The sequence below is a fragment of the Eptesicus fuscus genome, chromosome 17 (genome assembly GCF_027574615.1).
Source record: "Eptesicus fuscus isolate TK198812 chromosome 17, DD_ASM_mEF_20220401, whole genome shotgun sequence".
Lineage (NCBI taxonomy): Eukaryota > Metazoa > Chordata > Mammalia > Chiroptera > Vespertilionidae > Eptesicus > Eptesicus fuscus.
In genome coordinates, this window is record NC_072489.1 from 3,158,813 (window position 1) to 3,171,809 (window position 12,997).

Below are 12,997 nucleotides of genomic sequence, written 5' to 3' on the forward strand. Positions count from 1 at the left end.
GTGTACTAAGTGCTCAATAACTGTGAGCTCTACCTGTAAAGGAGTTCCTCAGTCCAAGCCTCTGCCGAGAAAGTACAGACCAAGGGAAACCTAATTCCCTGAGGCCACTACCCCCGTGTGGTGTGGAATGAGGCCCAGGCTGTGCACTGTGCGGAGGAGGAGACAGGGCCTAGAAGTGAGCTAGGGAGAGGAGCTGTGCTGGGTATACCAGATGGCCCTGGGATAAGACACCAGGATCTAAATACAATCACATCCAACGCATGTGCAGAGGGCTCAGAGGGAGAAGTGAGGAGGATGCAGAACGTCCACCTGTCCCAGCACTCTGGGGAAGAGCATTCCCACCTCAGTGCTCCCATCATGGCCGCCTGATGCCTGAGCATTTTCACTGATTTGCCCTTTTATTTTAAAATTAAGCCCTTCCTGCATTCCTGTTCAACATGTTATAAAGCTCAGACAACCCTCACATTGGCCCCGTTTTACAGAAGAGAGAAAAGGCTGAGAACAGAACACTCATTTCGTCAAGGTCACACACAGGCACCTGCTCCATGTGTGTGATGGGCGCCTGTGCCACACTGCAGGGCCAGGCCAGGGAGGGCATCTTCTGTCAATCCAGGAGGAACACACATTCCTGGGAAAGTTACCGGTGCCCCTGGCAGAGACTCAGGTCCCAGAGCTGCCTCCATCCCCACCAGCACACTCATGGGGCTTAATACTCCTCTCTCAAGGGAACCGGAAGCTGAGGAGAGGGTGCGGAAATGCAGCTGTGAGGGGAGACCCAGAGTCCAAACTCGTCCTGGGCAGGGGCAAAGGCCTGCTCCAAGGAGCTGTCCTGGTGCTGGGGGAAGGGCGACCTCCCTCTGGGCAATGAAAGAAGAGGGGTCAGGCTTCCCAGCTAGGTTCCTCCTTCCACTTGCCCAAGCCGCCCCTGTCTCCCAGCGGCCCCAGCCCATGTCAGCAGGGCTTGGAGGGCTTGGCGGCTGAGGCGAATGCAGTGTGCTGTGGGACTCGGTCACACGGCGGGCCCAGGGGTACTTACCGAAGAATTTCTTGTCACTAAACTTGAATCTACAAACAACTTCGTTCTTGTTCCTGGCATTATTAAAGCCTTGTCCAGACACCTTCAAATCATAATTTTCTGCAAGGGTGACATGGAGAGGTCCGTGTGAGGAGGGCTCAGGGCTGTCCTGCCTCTGCTCTTAGGTAGGGCAGGCCACCCCCCAGCACCCTAGTCCCAGGGACTCCTAGGAGCAATACTGACTCTGACCACATCTGTGCGCCCCCTCGGCCACATCCTCACCTGGTGAGGTTGAGGGTCCACTGTGAGGAGGTGGGGCTGGGCCCCAGGCTCTCAGGGGTCTGCTCAGCCCCTGACTGTGGAGCCCTTGAAAGGCTCCAACCGCCTCCACAGGACAGACCCGCCTTGGGTTTCTGATCCAGGTTCCCTGGCCCCTGAGGGGTGCAGCACTGCTCACCCCGCCCCTACATACATGAGAGAGGAGTGAGGACATCCCTGCCTCAGGTCTGAGCTGAGCACCCAGGTCTGGGCGCCTTGGGGACTTCCTGACACTCGGGGTCCTTTCCTCCTCCCTGACATTCTGTGCCTGGCAGCCGGGAGCACCCAGGGCAGGGTGTGCAGTGGCTGCGGCAGGAAGGAGCCCAGCGCCCTGCACAGGGGACTCGCATGGAAGGGGCCGTCCTGTCTTAGCTGAGCCTCCAGAGTCTGCAGAGGACGCTCTTGCTCTGCCTCCCTCTGGCCCTCCAGGAGCCCACCCTGCCCGCAGTCCCGGGCCTTCATTCTGCATGTGTTGAGACACTGGCGTGCTGAGCTGCAGCTCTGGGCCTGGCATCCCCCACCCCCAGGATGGAGGCCCCTGGCAGTTCCTGAGGTAAGTACCAGGGTCACAGTGAGGACAGACTGTGGGCTGGGCATGGGGCGTGAGGCCGGGGAGCCAGCAGGTCTTCCTGCTGCCAGCCCAAGGTTACTGCCTCCAGCCCGCTTCTGGCTCAGGCGGCCTCACTCCCCAGTCCGTCCATCGGAGGCACTCCTCAGAAAGGCCAGCGCGGCCCTGGGCCTGGCCTTCCGATTCCTCCTGCTGCAGGTCTCCCTGCAGCACCCCTTCTGTCAAGGCAATGCTCGCCCGTCCTCCGCCTTAAAGAAAACAGGCTCTTGTGGTGTGGCAGGTGCTGGCCTGCGGACGTGTTAGCCTTTCAAGAGTTTTAAAAAACAGATCGAACTTGGAAAATGGCACCCCCTCCCAACAATCCAGGTTTCTAGCTATTTTGGAAAGCGGGAACACCTGGCATCAGTGGATTTCTTTCTGTTTGTGTCTGGGCCATGGCCTCTTCGGATGCCAGCTCCCCCTGGCCCAGACCCTGACTTCTCAAGGAGCTGCCCTCTCTAGCCCATCATCCTCTGTTTGGGGCCATGCTTCTTGATCACCCTACATGCCTGCCCGAGGGTCCCCGAGGCAGTTTCCATGACCAAGCACCAGCCTGAGCCTCCTTGAGGCCCCAGAGAGCACTGCTGGTTTGAGAGGCAGCGGGCAGGCCAGCTAACGGCCCTGTGCTGAGACATGGGGCGTGTGGCCGATCCAGGGCAGGCTTGTGTCCCGAAGCAATGGGCCTTCTCCCAGGCACGGTGGCCAGTCACACAAGGCTGCTTCTGAACCGATGGGGCCGGCTTCAACTTCATCAGGCCCTGCCCACCAGCACGTGGGCTCCGTGTTCGCCTGGTAGAAACCCGCAGGTCCTGTCTCTTACGCAGCCCCTTCCCTTGGCCCAACACAGGCCACCTGAGCAGGTCTGCCCCTCAGTCTCCCAGATGATCATTTGCAATGCATGTTCCAGATTTATTTATTGCAAAGAAGTATTTCTTTGCAAGGCAGGGCCTAAACCGATGAGGCATTCTGTAGTTCAATATAGAGAGGGCAAGTTCTCCTGAGTGTGGGGAGTTCAGGCTCCAAACGTGGCAGAAAGAGAAAGCGTCGTCACCTGCCACACACAGAGCCAGAAGGAACCAGAAAGGGGCCATCTGTGAGCAAGCAAGGCAAGGAGCTCCTATGTTGGTGCAAAGTGACGGTCCCCACTAACTGAGCATGGACTCTGCACCATCCTTCAACTTTCTCCAAAAGCTCCCAAGACCCCCCAGCTCGGTGTTACTCCCCGGCTTACAGAGAGAAGCGGTGCCTGGAGAAGGCGGGTAGCTTCCCTGACCCCTGGCTGGTACAGGGCCCAGATCTGTCCTCGAGTGCCAGCTCCAAGGCCCAGCGACACCATTGCTGCTGGGGACAGGCCCTCCCTGATACCCGGCGACCTGGTCCCTGGCCTTCAGCTTCACCGCGCTGTGAGTGCAAGCCGGACGCCCTGGTGGTCACAGCCTCAGCGAAGGATGGGCCCAGCCTCCTGCTCCTTGTGTGGGACAGGGGGGAGGGCGGCCACTGAGGGCAGGGCCATGGGACAGCCAGGAGCACAGCTGGGCCTCACTGCTCAGGAGCCGTGCCTGCTGCCCGTGGCCCAGATGCCCTCCCTCCCTCCCTTGTGCTCCCCGCTGCCCCTCACGCGCTGCTCAGTTGCCACTGTGCCCTGGAAGAGAGCCCCTCTGTCCTCAGCTGCTGCACTTCCCAGAGGGTCCCGTTACCTCTGCAAGTCTCCGAAAGTGGGTGCCAGGGGGAGGGGCTCAGAGTTTTGAAAGAAGAGACTTGGAGTTAAAGAAATGTTGCTTTTCCCCATAGCTGCTCCTTCTGTTCTCAGCACCCAGAACCCCAATTCCTCCAACAGTAACAACCACAGGAAGAAAAGCCACATGAAGGACAGTGGGGAGACTAATGAGATAGTTGGTGCATCCCTGTAACCGAAGACTGTGCAGAAGGTTGGGAAATATCGTGTAGGGCATGAGTGCATAACGTGACAATGACCTTGTCCAGGACCCTGAGGTGGCTCTGCAGGGCACGTGATACAGGATTTATGGTGCTTTTCTCTGAAGGGAGCAGGGAAGGGCTCAGGGGGAGCTTGACCATCCTGGCCCACAGCAGCCTTTATGCTGGCTGCAGGAGTGTCCCCGTGCTGCCCCGTGGCTCCTGCCCTGCCCTGCCCTTCAGGTCTCTCCTGCCCCACCCCCTCTGGCCGCCCCCTCCACACAGCATGTCCCAGCCTCCAGGGCCAGGCACATAAGGAACAGGAATGATCAGGAGCCACCTGCAGCCTGCCTCCCAGGGTGACGCGCCCTGGGCACCCCCAGCAAACCCACAGGAAGGACCAAACTCCAAGCACCGTGCTGAGTGCGCCCAGCAGACAGGTTACCCACGAGTCAGGGGAGGAAGAGTTTTAAAGCAGCAAACCCCTCAAGGGAGAGAAAGGCCACAAGACTAGCTGCGCCTCCATTCCTGGCACGGGGCCTGAGGGGACTCTGGGCCATTGGCCATGTTGTTTCTTCATGAGGTTCTGGTTACACTAGTGCTTTTGCATCTGTCAAAGCATTCAACGATACACTTGGGGTTGCTGCCTCTCAAAAATGGAACTGTGCCCCAGACAGGCGCAATGAGAGTTATGCGGAGGAAGGAAGGGAGTGGGGTAGGAGAGCCTGATGACAAAATGCCCTGGAAATGCATCAGACATGGAGAGAGCAGATGAGGAGAAACAGAAGTATGGCCAGATGAGTGATATGGAAATGTGGTCAGATACTCATCTACAATCCGAATGAGAGAGGGCCCTTCATTGTAAGATTGCTTCCACTTGCTCTAGGTTTGATAATTTTCATGAAAACAGTGTGGAGGATAAAGAAAAACTGAATGACACAAACAAAGCCGTGGACACCGCCACGCAGAAGCCATGGTACATACTGGTGACAAGGGTCTCGTGAGAGGGACAGATCCAGGGCTGCAGGGAGCCGGCGGTGCCATCTTGTCAGAAGAGCTATCCAGGCGGCTGGCCTATGGGCCAGGCCTCCAAGGGTGTGGGGACTGGACCCAGGAAGCTGAGGCCGGGCTGGCAAGACGCCCAGCCCATCCCCACCTCCAGCGTCGGCAGCAGGAGGGCCCAGGAGCCCAGGGAGGGCCTTGGACCACCTCCCCAATGGTCCCGCTAACAGGTGTCTGAGTCCAGGGCCAGGCTGCTGTAGGGACGTGGCCTGCCAGTGCCCAGGGCCCTGATTGGAGGGTGTGCTGGAGCACAGCCCTGGTGGCAGGAGGCCAGGAGAGGCCTCTGCTTGCCCCAGAGCAGCTGGGAGGCCGGCCATGGATGCCTTGCTCTCCCCGCCTGAAGCCCCAGGCCCCCCTCACTCATTTATTTGGGGTGAAGTCCTGATGGAAGAGTCCTTCCAATTCATTTGTGCTCAGAGTCCTGCCTTGAGTTTTCCCATTAAGTGCTTGTCAGGCTGATGAGGCTCCCTCAGGGGCGGGTGCAGAAGGAGGGCTCCCACCACAGAGGGGAGGCACAGGAGGCCCTGAGCACACTGATGAGGCTCCCTCAGGGGCGGGTGCAGAGGGAGGGCTCCTTGTCAAGTTCCAGATCCATGTCAGGGGGAGTCTTGTCTTTTACCCTTGGGGGTGCTGTTCGCCCCAATGGTTAGTGTCAATGGAGCCTGTCGCCTGCCTGGTCCTGGGATGACAGTGGATGGGAGCACTGTGTAACGGCTTCCTTCCCCTTTGAGATAACCATGTTTCTCCTCCTTCTCGCTGATGCGCTAAATCTCGTTGATTTTAAATCTGGTATCCAAGTTGCATTTCTCAGGGGTCCCCTAGTTAGTCTTGATGCGTTTTCCTTGAGATGTGCAGTTGGATTCATTTGCTGGCTTTTTTGTTGAGGTTTCTAACATATTTTTTCTCAGTTCTTCATTGGACTTTTGGTTTTGAGATTTAAAGGATAATTACACTGGATTTACATGTGAATGATTCCAAAATATTCTTATAACTCCCGATGCGGGGCTGAATGACTCACACTGATGACTTTCACTTCCACTAAGCTCTAAGTCCGTTATATCTGAGAACAGCTGGCAAAAATATAATTACATACCTGTACCCTCACACACAAACCATAGGGGCAGAAATATGTGTACACCACACTTTCCCACACACCGGGCCATACACAGTGCAAGTACCCACAGATCCCACATCACCTCGACCACACACACCACACAGTCAGACCACTCCATTCAGACTCACTACACACCCATAGATCCCACAATCCCCTTCTCCACATATACCACACACAGTCAGACCATCTATTCAGACACACCACACACCCAGAGACACTACAGTCATCTCCACCACACATATCATACTCACTCAGAACACTTCCCCCCACCCCAAACACCCACAGACGTCACATTCACTGCTACCACACCCCCACACACACTCACCACACCATGCACACATAACCACATACCAACAAGGAAATGACATTCACCTCCATCACATATACCATACACACTCAGAGCAATCCATTCAGACATAGCCACATACCAACAAAGACCCGCATTCATCTATGCCACACACCACAAACACTCAGACATACCAACACAACCACAGACACCGAAGTCACCTCCACTACAAACTCCACACTCAATCAGAGCACTCCATGAACACACACATCCCCAAGAACATGACATTCATGTCCACCACACACACCATGCAATCAGACCAGTCCTTTCTGACATACTCAGACACCCACGGACACCACATTCACCTGCACCACTCACACACCCCAGTCACTCAAACCACTCCATGCAGACATCCCCACACGCCCACTAAAATTCTACAGTCACCTCCACCACACACCATGCACAATCAGATCATTCCAGGCAGATGTAGCCAAACACCCACAGACACCAGTCACCTTCACCACAAAACCATGCATACTACTGGTAAGACCACTCCATGCAGACACACTCACAAACCTACAAAGACCCACAAATCACTCAACCACACACACTCAGACCATGCAGAAACACCCATTCACCCAGTAAAATATTACTTTAACCTCCATTACACACATTGTGCACACTCAGAGCACTCCATGCAGACATACCATACACCCACAGACACCACAGTCACCTCTACCACACACACTCAGACCACTTATTGCAGACACACCCACAAATCCACAGACACCACATTTACTTACACCACACACACCACACACACTCACATGACTCCATGTAGACATACCCACACACTCACTTAGAAACAACATTCACCTACGACACACACACCATTGCACTCTCAGCCTCTTCATTGCAGACACACCCACACTTCCACTTAGACAAAACATTCACCTACACCACACTCATCATACACACTCGTACCACTCATACAGACATACTCACACACCCAGTAGAACCCCAAATTCACCTACAATACACATACCATGTACTCTCAGACCACTTCATACAGACACACCCACAACAACCCTGCAGTCACCTCCAGCACACACACCACATGCACTCAGCTCACACCCACCACACTTATACACATGCACAACACTCACCCCCACCACATACACTGATACCACACGCTGACAGCACACCCACCACACGCACAGTGTAGACTCACAACACAAACAGACTGCTGTATTTATAAGAGCAGCTTCACATCTTACCTGTTGCACATAAAGTGGAAGGGATGGCGTCTGTAATTTCAAAGCAGGAGATTCTTGAGAGCTGCAATGCAGAGTTGGCAGGGTCAGAGGAGGTGGAACAGGTTATGGTGGGAAGCTACCCCATCACCCCTCTAACACCCAACCCAACTCACTGAATCTGCAATCTTCACTAGATCCTTGAACCCAGTGTCCACTCCAAACACGTGATTCTTGCTGTCTGCAATTTGAACCAGCTACAAGCCAAAGGTGACGGCATGAACCACAGCCAGACGTTGAGGACACAGCAGGTCTCCCTCCCAGGAGACAGAATCTGGACTCAGGCCAAGTTAGACTTCTAGATCCAGAGCCTGGTGCCCCCAGCAGCCCAGCCTCGAGGGGAAAGTGCTCTGGCCCCCACCTCTGGTGAGGATTTTACATGACATTGTTCCCCGTTTCTGCGTGCCAATCTGTCCTCCAAACACTCGCCATGAGGTCAAGGACCAGCCTCCGGACGACCCTTGGAAGCTGCCTTTGAAACATTCCCCACATGGGCTCAGGGGTCTCTGGTTACCTGCTCAGCATTACCTGTTCTCTGTTATAGTCATTCACACCCACGCCGTAAACAACAGCCCCCATTTGCCGAGACTTTGCAGCCTAGATAAAGACAGGGATGAGCAATCAGGAAATGCGTGGAGCAAAATGCTAGTAACGATGACGACTGGACTCACTTCTCTCTTCGACTCCTCATGCGCTTGTAATAACAGTGTTCCATCAGTCAGAGCGATAATCGTCACTGGGTCGGTGTTTCCTGAAGAAATACCAGGGTGCAGGCTGATCATTAACCTTTTGCACTCAGATGTCGAGGTTAGTATCAGTAGCAGCTCGTATGTCGAGCCACACTCGACACATAGTTTCACCGCGTGGGGAAGGAGGATTTTTGTTTATTTTTCCAGTATCTTTTCTTGTTTTCACTAGCATGAAAGGCCAAGTAAAATGTAAATGCCTTCTCAACTGATGCCACCACCTAAGCTTATCTTTTGCATAGGCAGCAATCTTGAGTAGGAGGGTCCAAGGCCTGAGTCCTTGCATCATGCCTTTTTGAGCTTGCATCATCTTCCCTTGGTAAAGAACCTTCCTTATCTTTTCGTCTCCTAGGTTTGTTTAGGTTTCTATTAGCATATCACAGATGTTGTCATGACACAGGGTTTAGTTGGATGATTGGTTTGCCCCCTAGCAGTCGCACGTTCTGAGTGAATTTCCCCTCCTTAGGATAGATAAGTTTTCCAAAGACATAGAAAGCAGCGATGATGAATTTTACTTCGAAAACGAAGAAAAAAGTGAAAAATGTAATAGTGACAAAAGTGAGATCTCCGAGGATGCAAGTGGAGATGATGAACAAATCGCTGGTCCTAGTGGAACTACAGAAAGGAAAAAGTCCCTTGCTTTGCCCGAAGATCTGGTTGAAAGTACTGACAGTGACAGTGACATTGAATTCATAAAGGCAAAATGAAGATGCACAATTATTTATTCGAGTGAGAGTGATGGAGATATAGGTGATATCATTGAGAAATCGGATATAAGACCCAGTGAAAGTTATGTTTCTAGGGGAAAACAGGAAAAAGAAAAGTGGACATCTACATCTGTGAATGACAAAGAGCCTAGCAGAATCCCTCTCTCCACTGGTCAGTTACATGTTGGACCTCAAGTTCCTTCTGGATGTGCCACACCAATAGACTTTTTTCAGTTGTTTTTTACTGAGACGTTGATAAAAAATATAACGGATGAGACAAATGAGTATGCTAGGCATAAAATTAGCCAGAAAGAACTATCCCAGCGATCCACTTGGAATAACTGGAAAGATGTGACGATAGAGGAAATGAAGGCTTTTCTTGGTGTAATACTAAATATGGGTGTATTGAATCACCCCAACTTGCAGAGTAATTGGTCCATGGATTTTGAGTCTCATATACCATTTATTCGATCTGTTTTCAAAAGAGAAAGATTCTTGCAAATATTTTGGATGTTACACTTGAAAAACGACCAAAAGTCAAGTAAAGATTCGAGAACAAGAACCGAGAAGGTAAACTGCTTCTTGTCATACCTTGAAATGAAATTTAGGGAGAGATTCTGTCCTGGAAGAGAGATTGCTGTTGATGAGGCTGTTGGTTTCAAGGGAAAGATACACTTCAGCACATATAATCCTAAAAAGCCAACAAAATGGGGTATTCGTTTATATGTCCTCTCGGATTCAAAATGTGGTTACGTACATTCATTTGTCTTTTATTATGGAGGAATAACATCTGAAACATTGGTGAGACCTGATCTCCCTTTTACTAGCAGAATAGTTTTAGAGCTTCATGAAAGATTGAAGAACTCAGTACCTGGTTCTCAAGGTTATCATTTCTTCACTGACAGGTATTACACTAGTGTCACTCTTGCAAAGGAATTGTTCAAGGAAAAAACACACTTGACATGGACAATAATGCCCAATAGGAAAGATAATCCACCTGTTATCAAACATCCAAAGCTAATGAAAGGAGAGATAGTGGCTTTCAGGGATGAAAATGTAATGCTTCTTGCGTGGAAAGACAAGAGGATAGTCACAATGCTCAGTACATGGGACACTTCAGAGACTGAGTCTGTGGAAAGGAGAGTGCGTGGTGGTGGGAAGGAAATAGTTCTCAAACCCAAGGTCGTGACCAACTATACAAAGTTTATGGGGGGTGTTGATATAGCTGATCACTACACAGGCACATACTGTTTTATGAGGAAGACTCTAAAATGGTGGCGTAAATTGTTTTTCTGGGGGCTTGAGGTCAGTGTTGTAAATTCCTATATATTGTACAAAGAATGCCAAAAAAGAAAAAATGAAAAACCGATAACGCATGTGAAATTTATTAGGAAACTAGTACATGATCTTGTTGGAGAATTCAGAGATGTAACACTAACTTCCAGGGGTAGATTATTATCCACTAACTTAGAGCAACATTTAGATGGAAAGCTCCATATAATCACACCTCACCCTAATAAAAAACAGAAAGATTGTGTTGTTTGTTCTAACAGAAAAATCAAAGGAGGAAGAAGAGAGACGATTTATATTTGCGAAACATGTGAATGTAAACCAGGTCTTCCTGTGGGTGGATGTTTCAAAAAATATCACACCATGAAAAATTATAGAGATTAAAATTACTCTTTGAATGTATCAATAATTTGAAATATAAAAAAATCCAAATAAATAAGTTTGTATGAAAAGAAACTCCAGTTTTTTATTCTACTGCCGCGCTTTGTAAAATCTGGGGTATTTAAAAAATTAAATCCCGAGTAGAATAAAGGAATCAAGAAAAAAGCAAGCGAGTGCAAAGGGTTAAAGCACCCGAGTGACCAGGGCACAGCACTGCTCCTCACACCTCCTCCTCCTGGGGAGGTCGCCCAGACCCAATTATATGACATCCAGTCCCCCTTGGAGGACACTGCTACTGACTCCAGAGGAAGAGGGACCTTTGCCCGAACCCACTTTACGGATGGGGAGACTGAGTCCAGCTCAGGCTTCTTCCTACTGAGCTCTCACTGCTAGCAGATGTGCAGCTGTTTCAGTGGACAGCACAGCCTTTCAGATGAGCAAAGGGAGGAGAAGCCAGACCCACTGAGTCTAAGGCCCAGGTCCCACTCCAGTGGTTCACACTCAAGATCAGAGGCACATGGGCAGCAGATCCCACGCCCAGCTCAACTTGTTCCCAACCAGGTCCACATGTTTTTCCTGACTACAGCTGCGACCCTATTGTCCAAATGAAGATGGCTCCGGCTAAACACAGCCTTTCCCTCTGTTGGAGACACTGTCACAGGACCAGTCAACCAAAGGGAAGAAGCTGAACGACAGGAGTCATAGCCAGAACTGTGCGGCCAGCGAGGCCCCCCCACCCCCGCCCCCACCTTGGCTCTCTCTTCTGCAAACTGAATCCTGTGTCCTAGGTCCTTGGCTTTGCTTTTTGCTTTTTCATGCAGCCTGAGTGTAGGTCAAGCACCTCACCCTACCTAATAAAAGAGTAATATGCAAAGTGACCCTAAGTCTACCACACCCACCAGCCACACCCACCAGCCAATCAGAGCGAGTATGCAAATTAACCCAACCAAGATGGCTACAGCCACAGAGAGCAAGGTTTCCTAGGTAACAGAGGAAGCCAAGCTTTCTGCCTGCCATTGCCAGGCCTAAGCCTCCATTCAAGCTACAAAGTTTCAATTATAGAAGGTCAACAAATTCAAACAAATGGCGGCAGAATGGAGCTTGAGAGAGCAGGCCAGGGTTGCCACCAGCAACAGGGGAAGCAAAGCTTTCCGCACACCCTGGCCGGGCCCATGCTTCTGCTTAAGGCTACAAAGTTTCAATTATAGAAGGTGAATTAACCCCAACAGAAATGGCTGCTGGCTGCAGAGGGAGCAGGAGGCTTGGCTCTGCTCCAGGCTACAAAGTTTCAATTGTAGAAGGTAAATAAATTCCAGATACCAGGGCCTCTGCTTGGGTCGCCAGGGGGTGTGGCCAGCCTGCAAACCACCACAGGCCCCTCGCTCAGGCCGCCCCACGCCCCAAGGGAACCTCCATCCTGATCCGGGACACCCTTCAGGGCAAACCAGCTGGCCCCGACCCCTGTACCAGGCCTCTATCCTATCTAATAAAAGAGTAATATGCAGATTGATCATCACTGCAACACACAATATAGCTGCCCCCATGTGGTCAAAGATCCTGCTTCCATGTGGACACAAGATGGCCACCACAAGATGGCCAGCAGGGGAGGGAAGTTGGGAGGCACCTGGCCTGCAAGGGAGGGCAGTTGAGAGGGACCAGGGCTGCAAGGGAGGGCAGTTGGAGGTGATCAACCCTGCAGGGGAGGGCAGTTAGGGGTGACCAGGCCGGCAGAGGAGGGAAGTTGGGGGCAAACAGGCTGGCAGGGGAGCAGTTAGGCATCAATCAGGCTGGCAGCAGAGTGGTTAGGGGGTGGTCAGGCTGGCAGGCAGAAGCGGTTAGGGGCAATCAGGAAGGCAGGCAGGTGAGTGGTTGGGAGACAGCAGTCCTGGATTGTGAGAGGGATGTCCGACTGCTCGTTTAGGCCAGATCCCCTGGGATCTGGCCTAAACGAGCAGTCGGACATCCCTCAAGGGGTCCCAGATTAGAGAGGGTGCAGGCTGGGCTGAGGGACACCCCTAGGGCCTCTAGTATTTAATAAGAACCAAGAATGCACCCAGGGGATCCCATGCAGCTCTGAGAGACTTCACGGGGTGGCTTTTATCCTCGCTGCACAGAGGAGCCTGCAGCACAGGGAGGGCAAGTGCGTGCTCCAGTGTCAGTGCTGGGAAGTGGCCAAGGAGGGTCTGCGTGCAGACCTCAGGGAGGCCCTGCCTGCTCTACCCCGGACATGACCACATGAAGTCC

General features: G+C 52.0%; 1 protein-coding gene across 2 annotated transcripts in view; it reads right to left on the reverse strand.

The window, feature by feature from the left end:
- LOC114234292 (anthrax toxin receptor-like) overlaps positions 1-12,997 on the reverse strand; it is a 92,364-nt gene that overhangs the window by 37,074 nt on the left and 42,293 nt on the right. The window contains exons 6-10 of one of the 2 annotated variants that reach the window (XM_028156939.2): positions 8,301-8,380; positions 8,158-8,226; positions 7,746-7,826; positions 7,594-7,654; positions 1,037-1,135 (exon numbers count right to left, since the gene is read on the reverse strand). In XM_028156939.2, coding sequence (XP_028012740.2) covers positions 1,037-1,135; positions 7,594-7,654; positions 7,746-7,826; positions 8,158-8,226; positions 8,301-8,380 — 390 coding nt within the window. The remainder of the gene's footprint in view (positions 1-1,036; positions 1,136-7,593; positions 7,655-7,745; positions 7,827-8,157; positions 8,227-8,300; positions 8,381-12,997) is intronic. The other variant, XM_054728748.1, reaches the window with a different exon arrangement.